The following is a 23,326-nucleotide window of genomic DNA, read 5'->3' as shown; positions in this document are numbered from 1 at the left end:
CATAAAAAAAATTTTTTTTTTTAAATGAGCCCTTACAGAGCTGGAGGGGACAAGTTATCTATTTCTTTCAGCCTCATGTTTAAATTTTTTTTTTTTTAACGTGTATTTATTTTTGAGACAGAGAGAGACAGAGCATGAACGGGGGAGGGTCAGAGATAAAGGGAGACACAGAATCTGAAACAGGCCCCAGGCTCTGGGCTGTCAGCACAGAGCCCAACGCGGGGCTCGAACCCACGAACCATGAGATCATGACCTGAGCTGAAGTCAGTGCTTAACCGACTGAGCCACCCAGGCGCCCCTTGGCCTCATGTTCAGAGAGCAATGCAGAAGTTCTACAGAGGCAACACTAGGAAAAAAAAGAAAAACAAAGACACAGCCTAAAACTCCAGTAATGGGGACTGGCCATGAAAATGATGGTGTAGGGGTGACTGGCTGGCTCAGTGGGTTGAGAGTCAGACTCTGGATTTTGGCTCAGGTCATGATCCCAGCCAGAGTCTTGGGATTGAGCCCTGTGTTGGGCTTTGCGCTGGGCACGGAGCCTACTTAAGGTTCTCTCTCCCTGTCCCTCCACCCCTCTCCCCTACTGGCATGCTCTTTCTCTCTCTCTCAAAATAAAAAAATAAAAAAATAAAAATAAAAAACAAAAAACAAAACGAGGTTGTAGTGGATCTAGGAATAAGAACACAAAAGCCAATGTTAATTAATGAAAAAAACAAGATGTTGGGGACGTGGGAGGCTTGGTTCATTAAGCTTCTGACTCTTGGTTTTGGCTCAGGTCACGATCTCATCGTTCGTGCGATCGAGCCCCATGTCGTGCTCTGCACTGACAGCCTGTTTGGGATTTTTCTCTCTCTCTTTCTCTCTCAAAACAAATAAATAAACTTAAAAAAAAATGCAAATTGACCAAAATGTACGTAAGGCAAGCTTATTTTCATTTTGTACGTGTCCCTCTGCCATGTCCGCTGCCTCTCCCATCCTGAAGTGGAGATACCTGGCCACCCGCTGAGTCTGGGTTGGCCTCGGGATTTGCTTGAATGTGGCCGAGTGCCGTCCAGGGACCCCCATGCTTTGTAGCTTCCGTCCCTGCCCTCTTGGAAAGCTGCCTGAACAGTGCCTCGGGAAGCAGCCCGGAGCTGAGGCCTCCCAGCGTCAGCGCCAATCGCCAGACAGGAGAGAGGTGCACTTGAACGAGCCCGCCCCAGTCAAGCCGCCGGCTGGCAGCAGCAACGTGAATTCCCCTCCCCCACTCCCCCATAAGCCCGGAAGAAGGTTCACCCGGCTGAACCCGGCCCCCACTCCAATCCTTAACAAATTTTCAGAGAAATACAATACTGTGTGTGTGGTTGTGTATGTGAGTGTGTGTTATTCTTATTCGGAGATGCTTCTGAATTTTGGGGGGAAGGTTTTTTGTTTTTCTAGAACAGGCACGTATGCACACGCAGCTTGGAAAACTCAAAGAAAGAAAGGTGTGTGAGGGGACAACAGCCGGATGGACCCAGGCCACCTGGTCCCGCCATGGCCCCCAACTGTTCCTTCCCTCTTCAGGACATACCTGAGGGACTGATCCGGCGACTGCACTGTCCCACGAGGGCCTCCGGGTTGTCAAGAAACCTGACAGGACAGATGTGTATGCAAGAGGTCTTTTAGGGAGGCTAGAGCAAACTTTGTTTTTTTCTTTAAGTTTATTTATTTATTTTGAGAGAGAGAGAGAGAGAGAGAGAGAGAGAGAAGAAGAAGTGGGGGAGGGGCAGAGAGAGGGAGAGAGAATCCCAGGCAGGCTCTGTGATGTCAGCGCAGAGGCCCGATGCGGGCCTCGAACTCACAGACCACGACATCATGATCTGAGCTGAGATCGAGAGTCGGATGCTTCACTGACTGAGCCACCGGGGCTCCCCAGGAGAGCCAATTTTTAAAACAGAAAGTCTAGGGGCACCTGGGTGGCTCAGTCGGTTAAGCGTCCAACCCCAGATTTTGGCTCAGGTCACGATCTTGTGGTTTGTGAGTTCAAGCCCCACACCGGGCTCCACGCTGGCATCATGGAGCCTGCTTGGGATTCTCTCTCTCTCTCTCTCTCTCTCTCTCTCTCTCTCTGCCCCTCCCCAGCTCACTCTCTAAGTAAATAAACTTTAAAAAAATAAAAAATAAGTAAAACAGAATGTCTACTAGATGTACAGTAGACTCTTGTTAATTGTGGTAGTTATGCCCTGTAGCGTGGTCTCAAATACATAATTAGTGAATTATAAACCATGCTTCTAGGGGAAACGTAGTATCACGTTCCTGCAAGGTTCTGGTTACAATGTTTTTATAAACTGATCACTATTTAATTTTGTCTTAGGTGTGTCTGTGCTTAAAGATACTATGTTTGGGGCACCTGGGTGGCTCAGTTGGTTAAGCGACCAACTTCAGCTCAGGTCACGATCTCACAGTTGGGTTCGAGCCCCGCGTCGGGCTCTGTGCTGACAGCTCAGAGCTTGGAGCCTGCTTGGGATTCTGTGTCTCCCTCTCTCTCTCTGCCCTTCCCCTGCTCGTGCTCTGTCTCTCTCTCTCTCTCAAAAGTAAATAAACATTAAAAAACCTTTTTTTAAAAAAAGATAGCATGTTTACTATAATGTTTACTTAATCACATTGAGCTCACAGCCAACTATTTTCTCTGTAAGGCACATCCCAGCCTTCTTGCACCTAGGAACACTAGACAGCTCTTTAGCACCATGCATGGGGCTATTTTTTTTTTTTTTTTTTTTTTGAGAGAGAGAAACAAGAGTACAAACAGGGGAGGGGCAGAGAGAGAGGGAGACACAGAATTCAAAGAAGGCTCCAGGCTTTGGGCTGTCAGCACAGAGCCCGATGCCGGGCTCGAACTCATGAACTGCAAGATCATGACCTGAACAGAAGTCAGACGCTTAGCCATCATTTTAAACCACAAAATCGTAGGGGGCGCCTGGGTGGCTCAGTCTGTTGAGCATCCAACTTCGGCTCAGGTCATGATCTCACAGTTTGTGAGTTCAAGCCCCACATCAGGCTGGCTGCTGTCAGCACAGAGCCTGCTTCGGATCCTCTGTCCCTCTCTCTCTCTGCCCCTCCCCCAGCTTGCACTCTCTCTCAAAAATGATTAAACCTTAAAAAAAGTAATAGCAAAATCATCAACAAGAACATCTGGAAAATGGGCGTTAAACAGACTCCATGAAGGACCCCTGTTTATCCTGAGATCTGAAATGAGAAGGCAGAGCATCACCTCGTTTGAGCTCAGCTGGGCCTGTGTGCATCAGACAACTCAAAATTGTCTCCACTCTGTGTGTCTGAGGAGGCCTGGGAAGCACTGCGAGTGCTGATTCTGGGGTGACACATGCATTTTAGTGAGCAGGTGAATTCACAAATATGGAATCTGTGACTAACGAGGACTACCTTTCTTTCTATAAACGCACACGTGTACTTGCAAACACACACACACACACACACACACACACACACACACACACCCTCTTGGACTACTCCAGGAAAACAAATTCATCCAATTCCAGGGTGCCTGGGTGGCTTAGTCGGTTAAGCATCTGACTCCTGGTTTAGGTTCAGGTCAGGATCTCACAGTTTGTGAGATCGAGCCCCGTGTCGGGCTCTGTTTGGTTCTCTCTCTGCCCCTCTCCTGCTTGTGTGCGCATGCACTCCTGCTCTCCCAAAACAAGTAAATACGCATAAAAAAAAAAAAAAGGAAGAAAGAAATTCATCTACCTTCTTTGCTCCATTCTCACTTGGAATCTCCGCTATCCACCCAGTGCCTGGGGGTGCTGTCTTTGCCTCCCCCAACTGCAGGCCGAAGTCCCCAAGCTCCACCCTCTTGCTCCCCAACCCTCTCTGTCCCATCCCCTTTCTGGTCCAGTTCAGGCCTCATCCTACCTCCTTGGACCTCAGCTTCCTCCCCAGCTTCCTGCACATTCCCCACATGGCCCTGCAGAGTTTCTCTGCCCAGAACGGACTCTGTCCCTTCCTACTCACAGCCCTCAGGGGACTCCCCGGGGCCCTGGGGGAAAACCCCTGGCACACAAGGCTGCCAGCCCCTGTGGCCTTGTGTCTCTGGCTTCCTTCCTCCCTCCCATCTCACACTCCAGCAGCACCAAACGCCTTCTAGTCCCCTAACTAGGTCAAGCATCCGTGCCCATCTCCTGGCCTCAGCATGTTGCTTCCTCTGCCCTGGACAGCTTTCTCCTAGTTTGACCCCTGGCCGTGGCTGCTCTCCCTTCAGGACACTGCTTGAGGGCTGGTCTCTGGAAGTCTCCCATGACCCCTCCAGGCAGAGAAAACCGATCCCGCCCGATGGCCTGTGTGTTCTGTGCATAGTCCACGGACACCCCAAGGCACTGTCAGGACACAGGAAGGGCTGGGTCTGACCTTCGTGTCTCCTGGTATCCTTAGGACGTGTGTGGCGAATGGCTGAGTGATGGCACCAAAGTCTGTGCCCCTAGGATGTTGTAAATTGTATAAGCGACTCTACCACTGGCTGTCGGTGTCCGTAGGACGTCCTTGCCCAGACAGAACCCTTAAGAGCAGGGAATGAATTCGACCAGCACCTGTGCTTTCCCAGAAAGGGACTTGAACACCAGAAAGCCTTGAGGAATTAAAACGTCTCTTTTTCTTTCCCTCATTCATTCCATCCTGAACTTGAATGTACAAAAACTGAATAAATGTTGAACGAACGGAAAAAGGCCATGCACACCAGTAGGGCGCCCTAGAGGCCGTTAGGTTCCAAAAATGTGCATGTGGCAATACCGCCCCCTCGCGGTCCTTTTTGTCACTGCCTCGAATCACGGGACAGGGGCTGGGTGGAGCGTCTATAATGAGCACATCACCACCCCCTGCTGAGATTCTTGATGTTTTCAGACCTTCCCTCTGTGGTTGTGGTCAGGCTCCGGGGCTCGGGAATGAACTCATACTTAAATCACGGGATGTTAAAATTATTACTAGGACCTATTTTATTTAAAAATGTTTATATATTTTGAGAACAAGAGAGAGTGTGCACGAGCACACGAGCAGGGGAGGAGCAGAGAGAGATACGGAGAGAGAGAATCCCAAGTTTGCAGAGCCCGACACGGGGCTCGCTCCCATGAACTGTGAGATTGTGACCCGAGCCGAAATCAAGAGTCAGATGCTCAACCAACTGAGCCATCCAGGCCCCCCTCGGGCCTATTTTCTTTACTCTGGGCCAATTTGGCAAGTGTACAGCCTTCTAGAGAAGCATATCCCATTCACTGATTATCTCTTGTGAAGGGGAAGGTGGCAGAGATGTGAAAAGGGGGACAGGGCTGTTCTGGGGAGTTAGAGGAAGTAGTGGCCGGAGCCTCAATGGGTGATTTCACTGGCGACAAGCAGTGCCCTCAGCTGATTCACATCTGGGTCTCCAGCATTTCCCTGGCACAAAAATGCCGCCAGGAGACAGGTTCTGAATGAATGAATAGGTCATGTATGAGCTCTCCTATCTGTCGAGAAATCTCGCCTCCCCTTGCCTGCCTGGGAAAGCCCTCTGCTCTATACAGACTGGGTCAGGAATCTCTTGGGTAAAGGCAGCCAGTGGCCTGAGGCCGGGTAACGTGCCTCCCCTCTGCTCCCACAATGCTCCTGGGGCTGCCTCCACCTCCTTCCTGCCCGTGTCTCCTCCCAGCCTGGGAATCCCCCCACGGCTGGGGCCGCGTCTGCCTGACATGTCTGTCCACGCTGAAGCCCAGGCCTGTGAATGAAGGCTCATGTGTTCTTTCCTTATTCATTCATTCCACAACTATTTCATGAGCGCCCACGATGTGTCAGGGGCCATTCTGTGAGCAACACAGTGACAGAGAGCTGGTGTGGCCCCTGCCCTCACAGAAACGGGACTAAAGGTGGCACCGTGGAGGAGTCTCCGGCTGCCGTCCACTGTCCCTTCTCCCCTTCAAGGGCAGGACCCCAAGGGTCAGCAGCCCTAGGCTACAGACGTTTTCCAGCCCCCACTGCAGCTTGGGTGGCTATGCGACCAAGGGATGCATGCCACTCCCAGGCCTGCCCTGTAAGAGCAGCGAGAGACAGTGACCAGCAGAGTTAGCGCCAGAAAAGGATATGTGGACGTTGAAGGGCGCCAAGGTGCCGTTACTGAGAGGGAAGTAATTTTCCTCGTCCGAACCATCGTGTTTTGGGATCTCCTGGTAAGAGCAGCTCAGCCTTGTCTTTAACACGACAGAAACGCGCAAAGGAGCTGTTCACAGGCCTCAGGCACACGTAACGCCTTGGCAGTTGGGCCGTATGCTCCTCTAGCCGTGTTCCTAAATTCTGCGACTCGTTTTCCCCTGGCTTCATTTCAAGAATGGAAAGCTACTAGAAAACTAGAGAGTAAGGGCAAAAATATACTCCAAGAAAATAGGGCAAGGGGCTCATGTTCTGGAGGGTTCTGAGGCTGCCTTCTGATGCAGAGATTGCCTGTGAAAGCCTGGGAGCCAGGGGCCTCTCTTTCCCTGTCTCTCCCTCCTCCTGCAGAGACGTCAAGGGCACATAAGCGCCCTTATATGCCAAAATGAGACATCCTCCTTGCCTCACTACCCTTCCGGAGGCGACTCACCTGTCACCACTGTCATGAGACCTGCCTGGACATTAAATCTAAAGGAGCAGTGAGTGCCCACAGCCACACTCAGGGCTCCAACCTGATGGCCCCAACCAGTCTGGCCTGTGACATGCTGTGTGCTTTACTCATTTATCTCTTTACTGTTTTGTCTCCCCCACTAGGGTGTGAGTTCCCCGAAGGCAGGGACGTTTGGCTCAGTTATTCCTGTATCCCCAGGGACTAGAGCAGAGTGTGGTGCGTAGACGGTGCTCAGTAAGTCTCTGTTGAGGGGCACCTGGGTGACTCAATCGGTTAAGTGTCCAACTTCAGCTCAGGTCATGATCTCACAGTTCGTGGGTTCAAGCTCTGCATCGGGTTCTGTGCTCTCAGTGCGGAGCCTGCTTCGGTTCCTGTCTCCCTCTCTCTCTGCCCCTCCCTCACTTGCTCTCTCTCTCAAAAAGAAATAGACATTAAAACAAATTATAATAAATATCTGTCGAGTGAAGAAAGGCTGCATCCCCGTGCCAACATTCCATCCTCCCACACGGCTTTGAGGTGAAAGAAACTTCTCTGGAGTCGAATGGCCTGGGTGTGAGTCTAAGCACCTCTACTTAGTAGCTGTGACCAGGGCTGATTACCTAAGCTCTCTGTGTCTCAATCATAAGACAGCTTATCTCAGAGTTGTTCTGAGGATGACACAGGGAAACAATGGGCGCAGAGCCTGGCACAGACAAGTGTTATGATAAATGTCCGCCTCGAATAGAGGTCATCAGGTAGGAGCGGGCCAACGTGACAGGGGCAGATCCCTTCCTCTGGGCATGCACAAGCAGGAAGCCTGATGCAGTGGGGGTGAGAGAAGCCCCCCACCCCCGGGGGGGGAGTGTTTAAGTAGAAACCTGAGGGAATATAAGATTCAGGGCACGGTACCATTTGTGCCAATTAAATGCACACCCAACAGTGACATCACGTATTTTTCAAGGATACATATACATCCAGACAAATTCACGAGTAGTATTTGGAGGCAGTGAATTAGCAACATAGCTCAAGTTAAAAAACACAGCAGTAAGTGAAAGAAAGCAAGAAACAGAATGAAATTCAGAGCTCGGTACCATTTATGCAAATTAAATACGGTCGTCATACATCGTTCAAGGCTGCAGACCTATCTACACAAACATATTGAGAAGCAGTAGTCAGAAACAGTCAAGTCAGTGCACATGTGACAATGCGGTTAAAATTGAAGAACACAGTGCTGAGTGAAAAATGCCAAAAACAGATGAGATTTAGAGCAGAATACCATTTATGCAAGTCAAACACACACACAATACCACCACCATCATGCAAGTTTTAGGAAACAAATACAGTTAAGCAAACATCTGTAGAACATATAGTAAGTATGGATGAGTGGGTGTCCATGGTTGAAAAAGATAGTGGGGGATATAAAAGGGAAAAAATAGAACGAGAGAGAGTCTCAACATGAACCAGTAACACAGCACATTAAGAACTGAGGAGCACAAAAGGACTCAGTGCTGTTCCCTAGAGTTTTCCCTCTTTCCACTAGGCACACTTCCCCTGGGCAATCTTTCTCTCTCAGGGCTTCTAGTGACAACTTCTGAGATACCAATGAGGTCTGAATCTCTGTTTACACTTCACTCCTGCCCTTCAGACGTGGATGGCCAAACCATCTTCTAGGTGGGCCCTCCAGGATGACTGCTAGGCAACTCTCACCACCCCCAGTCTATCTATACCAGGGCTTGAATCCTAACCTCTGGACTTTCAGGGCTTTCCTGTGTCCAGCTGTCTACTGTCCTTGGTGCTGAGGATCAAAGTGCTCCCTTCCCTCGGAGCCCAAACGCCGGCTGTCCATGGTACTGAATCTCACACAGCCACGCTTCCCAGCTAGTCTCCCGCTGTCCTTGGTGCTGAAGACCAAAGTGCCAGGGCTCACTTCCCTTCGAGCCCAGCTGCCGGCAGCTGCCTGCGGTCCTCGGTACTGAACCTCACGTGGCCTCACTTCCCTCTGCATCCAGCGACTCCACCCCCTTCACCGCTGCCCTTGGTGCTGAATGCCTAAACCAGAACACGCAGGATCTGGGGGTTTTACAAGCAGAGGGTGGGGAGAGGAGGTATGGACCACCGGTGGCCGGTGTAGCCAGACGCTGAGGCAGAGTCCAGGCCTAACTGCTCAGCTTTTCCATTTGTCTGTGAAGGTATGAATGAGTCATGGTGCCCTGTGCATAGTGGGCATTTTCTACAGGTCGGGCTCTGTGCTGAGCGCTGTGTAGCTGACTCCCCTGAATCCTTCCACAGACCCTGCTAAGATCTCATCCCACGGAGGATACTGAGGCTTGTGAAGGTTAGACTGCCCACCCTACACCCTGCAGTGGGGAGGCTGGCGTCTCACCACAGGCAACATGGCTCCAGAGCCCACGCTCCTGTCTGCTGGAATGAATGCTAGAGGACACCCCTGAGAGCTGCAGAGGCCTTGACTCTGTGGGACACTGCTTTCCCCTCCTTTTTGTTCCCTGGTGGGTTCTGAGCTTCTGCCCCACCTGTGGGGGTGCCAGGCCAGTGCTGGCTTCTGCTGACCCCTAGACTCACTTCTGTTTCAGCTTCATGATCTTTTCGGTGTTGGGAAGGCAGTTTGTCCACGGCAGGATCCCGTACAGCCACTTCAGCAAACAGTAGCCCAGGGTCTGGAGGTCGCTGCGGCGGAAGGGCCCTGGGAAGGGAGGGCAAGAGGCGGCAGCTCAGTCCAAATGTTCTACTCCCTGACAGATCCACCCGCTTCCTTTCTCTCTGACTGAACCTTGCCCTCATGGACTCAACCATCTAAGCACACGAGCTTTAGTCTGTTCATTCACTTTTCATTTGCCTGCTCTCGCACTGTGATGAGTCTCTTACTCTCGCTCACTCTCTCAGCCATCCTTACCATCCCCGCTCTCACTAGCTTACTCCCTCATCTCTTGTCTTTCATTCATTCACTGAGTCCTCGGCTCTGTGTACCAGGCCCCATTACACCTTCTTAAATCCCAGACAAGAGTTTGGTTGGGTCCCAGCCCTTGACAGTCTACTGGGGACACAGTACAGTGTGGGATTACCTGAGTTGCAGGGGAAGCAGGACAGGGTGAGAGGGAGCCCAGAAGGATGGGCAACGAACCCAGCCTCAATAGAGGAGGTAACGGAGACTGTCTGATTTATTTTTATTATGTTTCAGACAACAATTTTTGTAAACACTGAGAGTTGACTGTACCAGACCTTCCGATATTGGAGGCACAGGGACCACCCCTTTCTTGGGGGAGGTCAGTCCGGTGGGAGGACACAGGCAGGTACGTGGATGGCCATGACATCAAGGGATTTGGGAAAGAGAGGCTGAGACCTCCTCAAGGAATCTTCTCCTCAAAGTACTTTCTTCTTACTTATTCTGTACATTTTCCTTGGATAATCTCATTCCTCTCCCAGGGCTTCAGCTGACAGCTCCTGAGATACTGCTGATATCTGGGTCTCTGTCCAGACTTACTCCTGAGCTCCAGACTCTTGGGCAACTCTCATGTTCTAAGCCGAAACCAGATCTCGAACCTGAACCTCTGAAACTCTGGGGCCTCCTTGTGTCCAGCTACTCGCTGCTGTCATTGGTGCTGAACGGCTGCCCTACAACTCCCTGATACATCCCATCCATGGTTCCGAATCCCCATTATGGCTCCCTTAGTGTGACTCCTGTGTCTGGCCACCTGCTGTCCGTGGCTGTGAAAACCCAGAGCTGCCCTTATATGAGAAGTGTACCTCCGTGGTCCCGAACCCCTTCTCCAGACCCTTACCACATCCCTTGTGCAGGTCAAGGCTAATGAACTCAAGGTCCCCTTCATGTGGGCTCCTGCTGCCTTCCACATTGGCCACGTGTTTGCCACCGGGGGCATAGCGGAAGGTGAAACCATAGCCTCCCAGCATCACCTGGGTGGACATGGAGAGAAGCCATTCAGTTTGGAAGTTACGAGCTTGGATTCTCGAGTCAGAGATTTCAATCACGGGTGCAATTTGAAACAAGTGAATGCCGAACAGTACAGACGGGTGTGAAATGTAAAGAACCCAAACTGACCATCCCCAGCTTCCAACCCACGCCCAGAAGGAACGACTAATAATCGTCTCTTATGCATGGTTTCAAATAGCTTTCTTTGAATAGCTGGTAAACACACGGATGCAGAAGGGGCTCTAGTTTTCCACAAAGGGAAATTATACCTCTTGTTGACATCATTATACCTCTTGTTGGACACCTGGTTTTTGCATGTTTTTAAAGTGGGCTGCACACCCAGTACAGAGCCCAATGCGGTGCTTGAACTCACCACCCTGAGATCAAGACCTGAACTGAGATCAACAGTCAGATGCTTAACTGACTGAACTACCCAGGCGTTCCCCTGCAACAGCTTTTTGCATTTTAATGTTTATTTATTTTTGAGAGAGAGAGACACACACAGAGTGCGATTGGGAGAAGGGCAGAGAGGGAGACACAGAATCCGAAGCACGCTCCAGGCTCTGAGCTGTCAGCACAGACCCCGATGCAGGGCTTGAACTCATGAACTGCGAGATCACGACCTGAGCCAAAGTCAGATACTTAACGGACTGAGCCACCCAGGCACGCTGTTTTTGGCATTTTAGTAGTAGTTCCGGGCATTAAAATCTGGAGCCAGATAGACCCCATTCAGCCGTGCCTGAAGCCAGCGAGGTTCTGGCTTTTTCCACTCAATGGGCCACAATTTGCAACACCCCTTAAACATTTTCTTTTTAAAGCCTTGTTAAATCAGGTTTCTGTCATTTGCAACTGAAAAAGTAATTAGAATTTACTTCAAAAGGTTTTTTAATCAGCACCCCTACGAGGAGTGTATACTTAAGGTTCTTCCTCTTTACTATCACAATCAGTGCTGTCAGAAACATTTTGTACATATATCTTCGCAGAGGCCTGTGAGTATACATATAGGACACATTCGTAACTGGTGGATCAGAAAAACATACCCATTTAAAATTCTGACTATATCCAAACTGCCTTCCAGAAAGGTTGGCCAATTCCCACGTCCAGCAGTATATGAAGAATTTGTTTCCTTACATCCTTATCAGCAACAGATAACCATTCTTTTAAGTTTTGTCTACTCTTAAAATAGGATGTTTTAATTTTCATTTCTAGGACTACTGACATCATTTAGGGAGGTTGAGCATCTTTTCACATACTTAACCAACCTGTGGGTTTCTTTTTCTATGAACTGCTTTTCCTATCCGTTTTTCCTTGTTCTACTAAGTTGCTCATCTCTTCTTATTTATTCAAAGGAGCCCTTTACATATGATAGACAACAATTCTTTACCTGCAATAAGCATGGTGAAATACACGGATGTTTTGAGACAGATGAGACACTGAGCCCAGAGAGCCCCTAGGGTGGAGGGGACCTAGCTATTACCTGGCTCAGGTCCTCTGGATTAACAAAGATGTTCTCAGCTGTCACATTTCCATGGACGTATTCATTCTCATGGAGGAACTCCAGGGCATCCAGCTGGGGGAAGAAAGACAGCCTCTCCATGAGTAGCTTGACTAACACAAAGAGGTTCTGAGGCAAAGCCCAGTGAAGGAATCTCCACTTAGGCCTAAGGTCAGAGGCGCTACTTGTGGTTGGAAGGGGAAAGACTGTTTAAGCCTAATTCTGAGTGAAGCATTAGGAAGCCCCATCTGCCAACACACCCAAGCATGTCTTGTTTTTTTGTTTTTTTTTAAGTTCTTAAAATTTTTTAGTAATCTCTATACCCAGAACGGGGCTCAAACTCACAACCCTGAGATCAAGGGTTTTGTGCTCCACTGATTGAGCCAGCCCAGGTGCCCCACAATTTGTATTTCTTATGTCCAGCTCTGACTTCTCTACTGAACTCTAGACCCATACACTGAACTGCCTGGGTGGTAGTTACATCCTGAATATATCCCCAAGCCCACCTTGACCCCAAGGCTTACCTTTCCACTAGGTTCTGCTTGTTCTACAAACTCTCTGTCCCTACAGCCCATCTTCTTCTCAGGCCCTGTCCGCTCGTGCCAACCTCGCCCGGTCTCCATCTCGCCCCACCAGTCCATCCCCACACGGACCACAGGGCTTTTCTGCACGCAGAGCTGATCCTGCTCCTCCCTTGCTCCCGATCCTCCTATGGCTCCCTAGTGCCCTCAGGAAAGAGTCCCAGGTCCTGAGCTTGGTGTTCTGAATGATCTGGTCGCTACCGACCTCTCCACATCAAGCCCGCCTTGTCTACCCCTTCCCCCTCTACATGTCACACTGGAGACACACTGAGCATGTAGACCTTCAGGACTCTTAATATGTCACTCCCTGGCCACTTCCACCTCTCCGGCAATTTAAATTGGGTCCTCTTATCCTCCATCATAGCAGAGGGACATTTCTATTCAGAGGACGTTTGAGGCTTGTGAAACTGTTTACTTTAAGATCATCCTCCCCCACTAGACATAACAACCATGTCTGTGCTACTCCCAGCCCCTGGGACGGTGTCGGACACCCAGCAGGGACCTGATAAATATTTAATGCAAGGATGGATGGATGAGGGAATGAGTGAATGAATGAATGAATGAATGAAGAAACAAATGCCTTATGCTCTCTCCTATACAAGCCTCTGCCCAAGCTGTATCCTTGGCCTGGAATATTCTCTTCACGAATCTCCACTCCCACTCCACCTGGCACCCTGCTATTTCCCACTCGTGGCTTCTACTAGGAAGCCCAGCTGAGCCCCTCTTTTTAAGGCTGGGGCCCCTTCTTCCACCTCTCACCTGGGAATGCTCGTCACTCTGGTTCTAATGGCCTAGTGCCCACCTGTGCCTGTCAAGCACTAGCCCCCGGTGTCTAGCAGAGGGAGACACGGGTTGAATGTGTCAATGAACAGGCCAACTGGTAATCTAGGACCTAGTGCGCCATCCCCTGGATGGGAGCCAGCAACTTCTAGGTACATACCAGCCGGCAGGCCATCTGGAACACAGACCTCACCGACATTATATGCTTTGGGTTGTCATCCAGGACCGACTGAAGGCTCCTCCCCAGGGTGGGAAACACCAAGAACCTGGAAGATATGAGTATCCCAGGAGGTGGGAGAGATGACCGGGGCAGGGGGGCAGAATCCAGGCCACCAAGGAGGGACCGTGGCTGGGTGGCCACAAGGTCCCCGGTCCTGGGCAAGATCAAGGGTTCCTGACTGGTAGGGGATCAGCGTGGCTCAAGGCTGTGGAGAGAGAAGCAACTGGCTGGCCAACAGCGCCGGGGTCCCAGCCATGCCTGGTCACGTGACGGGGAGAGAAAGAACGGGACCAGTGAGGTGGCTGGCACGTGAAGTGACTCACCTGTACCTGTCCTGGTGAATGCCAAAACCGACACAGGTGGGGATGGCCAGGAGGGGGGTCGAGTTCAGCTTCTTCCACTTGTGCACTGTGGGAGGCAGGGAACTGAGAAGTTAGAGTCCACCTGGTCCCGGGCCCACAGCCCGTTCTCAGAGCGGAAGCAGAGACTGCCTGAGCCCAGGCAGGACCCTCGCTACTCCCAGTCAGAGACACCACCTCTGCGAGTGGGTGACAGCAGGGTGGGGACAGGGTGGGCATCGCTGACCTCGGGCTGTCATCTGTTTCTGCGGGTGACAGGGGGTGAACGAGGCGGAAAGCACATACAAATCTGGAGCGGGAGGCCTCAGAACAACAGAGTAACCTCTGGATTCACACGTGTGACTAGTAAGATCAGGAAACGTCTCCGCTGGTCCTGGCATCATTGGATGCCTGCCCACCTTCCAGCATCTCAGTTGGGTGATACAGATCCAATGGTGTGCTGGCCAGGGGGGGACAGCCCTGAGCTGCAGTGTTTGCCAACTTTCGTGGTGTAAACACTTCCCACCGTGGCCGATTTCGGGCCACCGATCTGTCGTGACAGAATGTGTGGCTGGAAGAGATGCCAGCACGCCATCGCGCGGTGTTTTCGCCAAGCAGCCACAATGGCTGTAAGCAACCCCGAGAGTATAGGTCATAGACAGTGTAGACAAGTAATTAGGAAGTGATGAGTTTTGAGTATTTGAATATTTACTACTGTTCTTAATACAATTTAGTTGATTGTAGGCCGATGTGATCGATTTTAAGTAATGACTACGTTGAGCAACTGGCCGTGGTACTTCTGATAATTCAACACTAGGCTCTCCAGGCCCACGGTGTCTGTCCTCTGAGGCCCAAGGCCCAAGGCCCAAGGCCCAAGGGGTGATGGGGCGCAACCGGGCCCTTTCCCACACCTTCAGGGGGAAGTTAGTTGCCCTGACCAAGAATTCACAGTTCTCTCCCCCTTGTCCATTTCCCTGCAGAATACCTTGCAAAGGCTTGGCCGCCCGCTGGAAGAAGTTCTGCTCAATGAACAAGCGCCCATCCTTGGCATCCTAGTCGGGAACGGCAGGGGGAAAGGTGTCACAATGCAAGCTCTTAGACAAGGGCTTCAAGGACATTACTGGCCAGCTATCACCCCAGGTTAGTGCCAGCACAACCATCACCAAGTCCCCCACTTCAGAACCAAATCCCCTAGGGTGCTGCATGTGAACATGTTATTTCCATTGCCCAGATTTCTTTTATGATAGGATCCACAAGTTTCCCTAGACATGTGGCCTTCAGCTAAAAACAACATTTCCCAGCCTCCCTGGCAGTGAGGAATGACCATGTGACCAAGTTCTGGCCAACGGAGATGTAAGCAGAAGAGATGTGGGCAACTTTCAGGTTATGCCCTCAAAGGGCTGGGCAGGCTCTCCCTTTTCGCTTCTGTTCCAGTTGGCTGGAATGCAGAGGAGATGGTGGGAGCTGAGGCAGCCATCTCAGCCCATGTGGAGCCGCCCATGTTGGAGCAACGAGAGAGAAAGTGGGCTCCCCTGTTCATGGAACCACAGTGATAGCCCTGGACTACTGCCCCAGACTTTTACGTGAATAAAGTAAAATATTACTTTTGCTGAAGCCATTAATAATATCGGATCATTTTTTCTACAATGCAAACTGAGTATTTTAATTAAACACAACCAGTACAGCTGGGTTCTTAAGAGCACAGGGCTAAAGAGCTAGGTTCAAAGCTCAGCTCTGCCATTCATTCATTCTTTCTACAGAGCACCTATTACGTGCTGAGTACTCTACTGGCATTGGAGATACAGCAGTGAAGAAAGCAACTTGCATGCTGGTTGCCCCTGGGCCAGTGATGAGTCCCCATTTTCTCACCTATTAAATGGGGAAACAGAGTAACCAGCTCACAGGCTTGCTTGTGAGACTCTTAACCCAGGGTCAGGCATGGAACAGGCTCTCGACGAACAGGGGCTATTACTCATCTGTGAGCCTGGCTCCGGAGTCCTCGCTCTGAACCACTCACACAGCCTCTGTCTAGGGCCAGGGGAAGGCACCCGGACTGGCTGCCACAGTATTCTGGGGTGGGGGGGGCGGGGTTAAGGGTGAGAAAATCTGAATAAATGAAGGGAAGACAATAAAAGTTACCTACAATCCCAGCTTTCAGAGATGACGAGGTTACTAACCAAGACGATACCCTTTTATCAGATTTCACGGACTCCTCAGTGTAAGGACCCCATCAGATTGCTTCTCTGATGGACTCCAACATCCGGCACAGTGAAAGACAGTGGGTGCTCAACAAATACATGCTATGAGGCAGACAGGTAGTGGGCAAGTGGGCCACACAATGTGGGTACTAGTGGCTTCATTGCAAGGGTGAGGACACTCAGCCCCTCCAGACTGCACAGCCCAACGGCACCGGAACCAGGGCTCAGGGAGAACTTGACTGCAGCTTCCCAGGTCTCCTGTGATAAAGAACCTGAGGCTGGAGGGAGATGTGCCCCACCCAAGGTCCCACTGCCCCCTGCAGGCTAAGGTGGAGCTCTCCTGCCTGTGTCAGCCCTCAGAGGGGGCTTGGAGGTCAGTGGTACCCAAGCCCCAGGCCCTCCCCTTGTGACTGCCCCCCAGGGACACTCACCAGTTTAAGCGAGAATCTTTGTTTCTGGGGACTTGACTTGCAGGTGAAGGTGGAGACAGGCTCGGCTGTGGGTGGACAAAACGAACAAGGTTATGATCACCAGGGAAAGTGAAAGTCATGGTCCTGAAACTTCTCGGTGAAGAGCAAGCAACACTTCTGCTTGTCAAGTGCATTCTTGGCTTTCAAGACCTGTTCCTTCCTAGGTCTTGGAAAAGTTCTGTTTTTTCCTCCTTTCTCTCTGCTAATATTCAGCTACACAAAAAGGGTTATTACCAAGCAGGCCTGACTTCTGTCCTTGGAAAGGCTTGCTTGCAAGGGTGGTCCATGGCTGGTGTCTGTGTACTTGGATTTCAGGAGGGCTCCAGCATCACTGAACCAAGCAGAGGGGCCCCCTGTGCCCAAACTATTATGCTGAACACCTGCTTTCCTTCTGGGAGTCTAGAACGTTGGTACGTTCCAGGCAGAGTGTGCCTAAGTGACCAGCTACCAATAAAAACCTGGGGTATGAGATGCCTGGGTGGCTCAGTTGGTTGAGCGTCTGAGTTTAGCTCAGGTCATGATCCGTGGTTTGTGAGTTCAAGCCCCCACATCAGGCTCACTGCTGTCAGCGCAGAGCCCGCTTCAGATCCTCTGTCTCTCTGCCCCTCCCTTGCTCATGCTCTCTATCAAAAATAAATACATATGAAGAAAAAAAAAACTGGGTGCTGGGTCTCTCAGGAGCGTCCCTGGTAGACAACACTTCACGTGTGTTGTCACACTTCCTTGTGCATCCTCCGGGAGCCCCTGGGGAAGGGACTCTCGGAAGATTGTACTGGTCTCCCCTCAGATGTCACTCCGTGGGCCTTTCCCCTCCCTTGACTGTGCTCTGCGTTCTTTTGCTGAAATGCATTGTGGCCCAACTATGTGCTGAGGCCTGTGGGTCCTCCTTGTGAATACCTGAGCCTGGGGGGTGGTCCTGGGGATCCCCAATACACCAGATACTTGCATTTGTCTACACATGTGGGTGGGTACCATGGGACGGATGAAGCCTTGTCCCAGCCCCATCCCCACCCGGGGAAGTGCCGTCACAGGTTGACTTCTGCTCCTCGGGGTCCTCTGAGCTGCAATCCCGGGGCTGCCCAGATCCAATGGCTGATCCAGCCCCGCCGGCTCAACACGGAACCATGCTGAAAGACCACTTCCGTTCCTGAGTCCCCATGGGGCCATCTGAGCCTATCGCCGGGTGGGGGGGGGCACCATCCACATCCTTCCTCCTCTCTTCCTCATAAACACCCTGCCTGCTTGTCCCATGCTGCTCAAGGATAAACCCGGTGCTAATGTCGGCTTTACACGCATGGTCTCCCTTTAATGGTCTCAGGACAGCCCCGGAAGGTCTACTATGTTATGATTACTGCTGCTGCTGCCATTGTTGTTAGTGCCACCTGCCGGAGGAGAGGAGAACTGCGGGTCAGAGAGGCCAAGAGAGGCTGCTCGCAGGGAAATCAACTCTCTGTGTGAGTCTACACGAGGTGCTAGACCTCTCTGGGCCTCCACTCCCATGCCTGTGAAATAGGAGTGATGAAGCCCGTCCCCAGGATTGGATACAAGGGCTCAGGTGGCCCAGCAGGAATGAGCACGGCAGTAGCTGAGCACATACCGTACATTTGAAGCTAGCTGCATCCTTCACATGCACCGCTCAGAGAACCCACTCAGCCCCGGAGCCCGGCACCAAGCCAGGCTCATCACGAGTGCTCAACATCATCCGGGGCCCATAAACCAACACACTGTTGTCCATTCCCGAGGCTCTCTGTGCCCTCCTCCACCCTTTCAAATCCTTGCTGCCCCTTGCTCAGCCAGATTGGCGCTGTCCAAGGTGTGGAAATAAGGGAGGTGACAGTTACCCAGAAGCCATCCTTGCCCTCATGAAGCTCCAGCCAGAGCAGGGTGGGAGTCCAGGGTTTACAGAACCCAGGACCGAGGGTGACCCGAGCCAAGCCTAAGAGAGGGAAATGTGTGTGTGTGTGTGTGGGGGGGGGGGCTCAGATCTCAGGGGAAAGGGGGGTCCTTTGCACCTGTGAGAAGGGGACTTGGGGAGATCACCAACAGGTGTCTGGAGCTGGCTGTGGCACCTCTCAGGCATGCTAACAGTACCCAGCTCACAGAGTCCCCACACAGGCGGGTGACACATATGCTCCTGACGCTCAAAAGCAGGCGGGGACAGTTGGCAATTTCAGTGCCATCTCAGGCACTACTCTGCAGATTATGAGGGGCTTTTTCTCTTGAGCTCCTTCCTCTACGTGGCCCTCATGCCAACAGCCCGCAGAGCCAGCTGGGCGATTCCCATTATAGAGGGGAGCCCACAGGGGCCCAGGAAGGGCAATGAGCTTGGTCACCGGCCCCTGCGGAGCCAGGCTATCAATCCAGGGCTCCAGACTCTGGGACGTGGGGAGACCCCTGCCTGATGCGGACCTGATACATGGAGAGCATGCAGACAAGAGCAGAGCAGGCAAACAGGTGGAAGCGCCCAGCTGCCAGACGTTGCAAGAAAGCTGGTCTGGGATCCAGCGTAACCAGAGCGAACCGACTGAGCCACCCAGGCGCCCCACGAGAGTTCCTGCAAAGAAGGGGGCTAGAGAAGGTATAACTAGAGAAAGGGGGGAAGGCATGGGCGTGATGGAAGCAGAGAGGAGCTCGATACACCTTGAAGCTGAAGGAAGGGCTATGAGCCCAGGAACACGGGCGCCTCTAGAAGCCCGAGAATGCGAGGAAACAGGCCCCTCCCCACCCCCAGAGCCTCCAAAAGACTCGTGAGACTGATTTTGGACTTCTGACCTCCACGCCTGTAAGAGAACAAATGAGTGCTGTCTCAAGCCACTGAGTCTGTGGTAATTTGTTACGGTGGCCACAGAAAACTGACACAAGCCCCCAATCTCCGTCCACAAGGGCACAGACCCAGAGGGTAGTCCTGAACTTGAGCCCAGGCTACTTTTCACAAGCACAGCGCCGTGAGCAGCTGCGGGGATTTATGTGGTGACCCGATACTGGTTCTCCCAAATTGTTCCAGGGAGATGGGGAGGGTGACGTTAGAACTCAGGAACTGACAAAGGAAAAGGGTGCCCACTCATAGGGCTGTATGAATAAGGGAATAAGATGGGGGGGGGGTGCCTAGGCGGCTCAGTCAGTTGTGCGTCTGACTTTGGCTCAGGTCATGATCTCATGGTTCATGAGTTCGAACCCCACATTGGGCTCTCTGCTGTCAGTGCAGAGCCCGCTTCAGATCCTCTTTCCGCCTCTCTCTTTGCCCCTCCATCATTCTCTGTCTCTCAAAAAAAAAGGGGGGGGAGGGCAAGCTGGTGCAGCCACTCTGGAAAAGAGTATGGAGTTTCCTCAAAAAACTAAAAATAGAACTACCCTACGACCCAGCAATTGCACTACTAGGCATTTATCCACGGGATACAGGTGTGCCGTTTCGAAGGGACACATGCACCCCCACGTTTATAGCAGCACTATCCACAATAGCCAAAGTATGGGAAGAGCCCTAATGTCCATCGATGGATGAATGGATAAAGAAGATGTGGTCTATATATACACAATGGAGTATACTCGGCAATCAAAAAGAATGAAATCTTGCCATTTGCAACCACGTGGATGGAAGTGGAGGGTATGATGCTAAGTGAAATTAGTCAGAGAAAGACAAATATCGTATGACTTCACTCATAGGAGGACTTTACAAGACAAAATAGACGAACATGAGGGAAGAGAGGCAAAAATAATATAAAAACGGAGGGGGACAAAACAGAAGAGACTCATAAATATGAAGAACAAACTGAGGGTTACGGGAGGGCTTGTGGGAGGGGGGATGGGCTAAATGGGGAAGGGGCATCAAGGAACCTACTCCTGGGGCACCTGGGTGGCTCAGTCGGTTGAGCGTCCGACTTCAGCTCAGGTCATGATCTCACACTCTGTGAGTTCGAGCCCCGCGTTGGGCTCTTTGCTGACAGCTCAGAGCCGGGAGCCCACTTCCGATTCTGTGTCTCCCCCTCTCTCTGCCCCTCCCCTGCTCATGCTCTGTCTCCCTCTGTCTCAAAAATAAGTAAAAACATTAAAAAAAAAAAAAAAAAAAAAAGGAACCTACTCCTGAAATCACTGTTGCACTATATGCTAATTTGGATGTAAATTTTAAAAAATTAAAAAAAAAAAAAAAAAAAAAAAAAAAAGATGAGCTGATTGGCGTGATGAACTTAGAGCGGGGCCCAGAGTGAGCTAAGAGTGTCAGCTGCTGTACTAAAAATTGCAATTGTGGGGGTGCCTGGGGGGGCTCAGTCAGTTAAGCTTCTGACTCTTGACTTTGGCTCAGGTCCTAATCTCATGGTTCATGAGCTCAAGCCCTGCGTCAGGCTCTGTGCTGAGCATTGGAGCCTGCTTGCTCATCTAGGAAATGGGGCAGCGACCGTGCTGACATTGCTTACTGGGTGACAGTGCTCCATTATGAGTTAGCGAGTACGAAGCAAACGCACGTCCATGTGAAAACGTGTGCGCAGATGCTCACAGCAGCACTAGTCACCAGGGCCAAGTGTGGAAACAATGCACACGTGCACCGACCCATAGCATGAAGAAACCACATGTGGTATGTGCAAGGCCATGATGTAGTGTATCACTACATTTATCAGAAATATCCAGAACAGAGAAACCCAGACAGACAGAGCAGATTAGTGGTTGCCTGAGGCTGGGAGGAGGGGTGTGGGGAGTGAGTGCTTTGGTACAGGGCTTCCATTAGGGGTGATGGGAATGTTCTGGAACTAGATACACATGATGGCTGTGCAGCATGATGAATGGACTACAACTCACTTAATAGCAGACTTTAAAATCGTCATTTTGACGAAAGGTCAACCTCATTTGACAAAATAACAACACCCCCCACCCCCAAAATCATATAAAGCACTTGGAACACGGTGCGGCCTTGAATAGGCACTCAGTAAACATTAGGTTGATTAATACCAATCAGTGCACAGTTTTTGTTTTCTTCATTGTACCAAGGTATCTGACTCCCCTTTTTTTTTTTTTTTTTTCTTGAGAGCGAGCAAGAGAGAGTGCATGAGCAGGGGAAAGGGGCAGAGGGAGAGAGAGAATCTTAAGCAGGCTCCTCGCCCAGAGTGGAGCCCGACACAGGGCTCAATCTCATGACTGTGCAATCATGACCTGAAGTGAAATCAAGAGTCAGACGCTTAACTGACTGAGCCACCAGGGCGCCCCGGACTTCTTTTTTTAATCTTTGACTACTGCCAGCTTCCAAGCCCGGCCCTGCCTCTTCCGCTCCCCGCTCCACATCTGGGCAGGCTGATACGAAAGCCAGGGGCTCCCTTCTGTGGTGTCGGTGGGAGAGGCGAATCACATGAGGCCCCGGCCCCTGTGCGGGGAACCCTTGCCCAGGCCTCACCCTTTAACCAAACAAAAACCCTGATCAGGCACCTTTCCTTCCTGGTTCAGAGCGGTTCAGAGCCGCTCTCAAGCAATTAGCCTTTTGCATTCTCTTGGTCTGTGTCACTCTTAATAATCAAACCAAATTGTTTTTTTTTGGGGGGGGTTCCATGCTATCTCTGCAGGGTTGATAGAACACTCATCATCGGGGCGCCTGGGTGGCGCAGTCGGTTAAGCGTCCGACTTCAGCCAGGTCACGATCTCGCGGTCCGTGAGTTCGAGCCCCGCGTCGGGCTCTGGGCTGATGGCTCGGAGCCTGGAGCCTGTTTCCGATTCTGTGTCTCCCTCTCTCTCTGCCCCTCCCCCGTTCATGCTCTGTCTCTCTCTGTCCCAAAAATAAATAAAAAACGTTGAAAAAAAATTTAAAAAAAAAAAAGAACACTCATCATCGTCCTCATCATTCACCCTCACTGGGCCTGCGCTCCCATATGACAGAGGTGGACATGGAACGGGAGGGGGGGTGCCTTGTTACACAGGGCACAGAATTCCCAGTTGGCCACGGTCCCCAGATGTCCCCATCACCTTTTAGCCTCCTTACTCTACCTGCCCAGCCCCTGCAGGTGGGTAGGTTTGCAATCCCAAGTCTAAGAGAAAGCTGTCTAGAGGCAGGTGGGCAGCTGGGATGTGGCTTTCATTTCCATTCTCGGAAAGGGGGTCCCGCCCCTTGCCCTGGCTCAGAGATGCCCCTGCCAGACCCAGCACCCGCCGGCCAGTGGACAGCATACCTTTATAGAGAATGCCCTGGTTGTCCCTGGTCTGGAGGGATCCCAGTTTCCAGTGTCGCCCATTCTTGTCTGTCACCACCGTCCCTGTGGGCAAAGCCTCAAGCGAGGTTGTCACCCGGCTCCGCTTCAGGGTCTGAGGGCTTTGCCTGGTCGCCTGTGGGCTGCTTTTGGGGGTTGGGGGTCTGCTCCAGGACCCTGCAGGAAGATAGTCAGAATAAGGAAAAAGCAGCAACAGGGAGAGACAAGTTGGATGGGTAATGGGACAATGCTCATCATAGGGTTCGTTTATTCATTTGTTCTTTCAACAAATGCTTCCTGGGACCTTTCATGAGTCAGGCCCTTGTGCGACAAAGCTGGGGACCCGGACACGAGTCAGACCTGGGCCCTTCCCTCAGGAGCCCCTAATTTGGTGGGGGAGTCTGATCTGGACACCGTCGGTCAGAACTGAGTCCGAAACAGGACAATACAGAGGGATAAGAGAGAGAAACTGATACCGCCTAGAGAAGTCAAGAGAGGCTTCCTGGAGGAGGGGATGTTTGAGTTGGGTCTTGTTGGATGAAGAGAAGTTTACTGAGGGGAAA

The 23,326-nt window shown here is 51.4% G+C and overlaps 1 protein-coding gene across 3 annotated transcripts in view; it reads right to left on the bottom strand.

Annotated features, from left to right (window-relative positions):
- The window catches only part of VRK3 (VRK serine/threonine kinase 3), a 36,303-nt gene that overhangs the window by 5,690 nt on the left and 7,287 nt on the right, over positions 1-23,326 (bottom strand). For all 3 annotated transcript variants that reach the window (XM_007074183.3, XM_007074184.3, XM_042970359.1), the window contains exons 5-13: positions 22,746-22,940; positions 16,564-16,628; positions 14,920-14,986; positions 13,920-14,004; positions 13,537-13,642; positions 11,998-12,090; positions 10,372-10,504; positions 9,155-9,275; positions 1,553-1,611 (exon numbers count right to left, since the gene is read on the bottom strand). In XM_007074183.3, the coding sequence (XP_007074245.1) occupies positions 1,553-1,611; positions 9,155-9,275; positions 10,372-10,504; positions 11,998-12,090; positions 13,537-13,642; positions 13,920-14,004; positions 14,920-14,986; positions 16,564-16,628; positions 22,746-22,940 (924 nt within the window). The remainder of the gene's footprint in view (positions 1-1,552; positions 1,612-9,154; positions 9,276-10,371; positions 10,505-11,997; positions 12,091-13,536; positions 13,643-13,919; positions 14,005-14,919; positions 14,987-16,563; positions 16,629-22,745; positions 22,941-23,326) is intronic.

Source organism: Panthera tigris, chromosome E2 (genome assembly GCF_018350195.1).
Source record: "Panthera tigris isolate Pti1 chromosome E2, P.tigris_Pti1_mat1.1, whole genome shotgun sequence".
NCBI classification, from domain to species: Eukaryota; Metazoa; Chordata; class Mammalia; order Carnivora; family Felidae; genus Panthera; species Panthera tigris.
The sequence above is the reverse complement of the archived record's forward strand: the minus strand, read 5'-3'. Positions and strand labels throughout refer to the sequence as shown.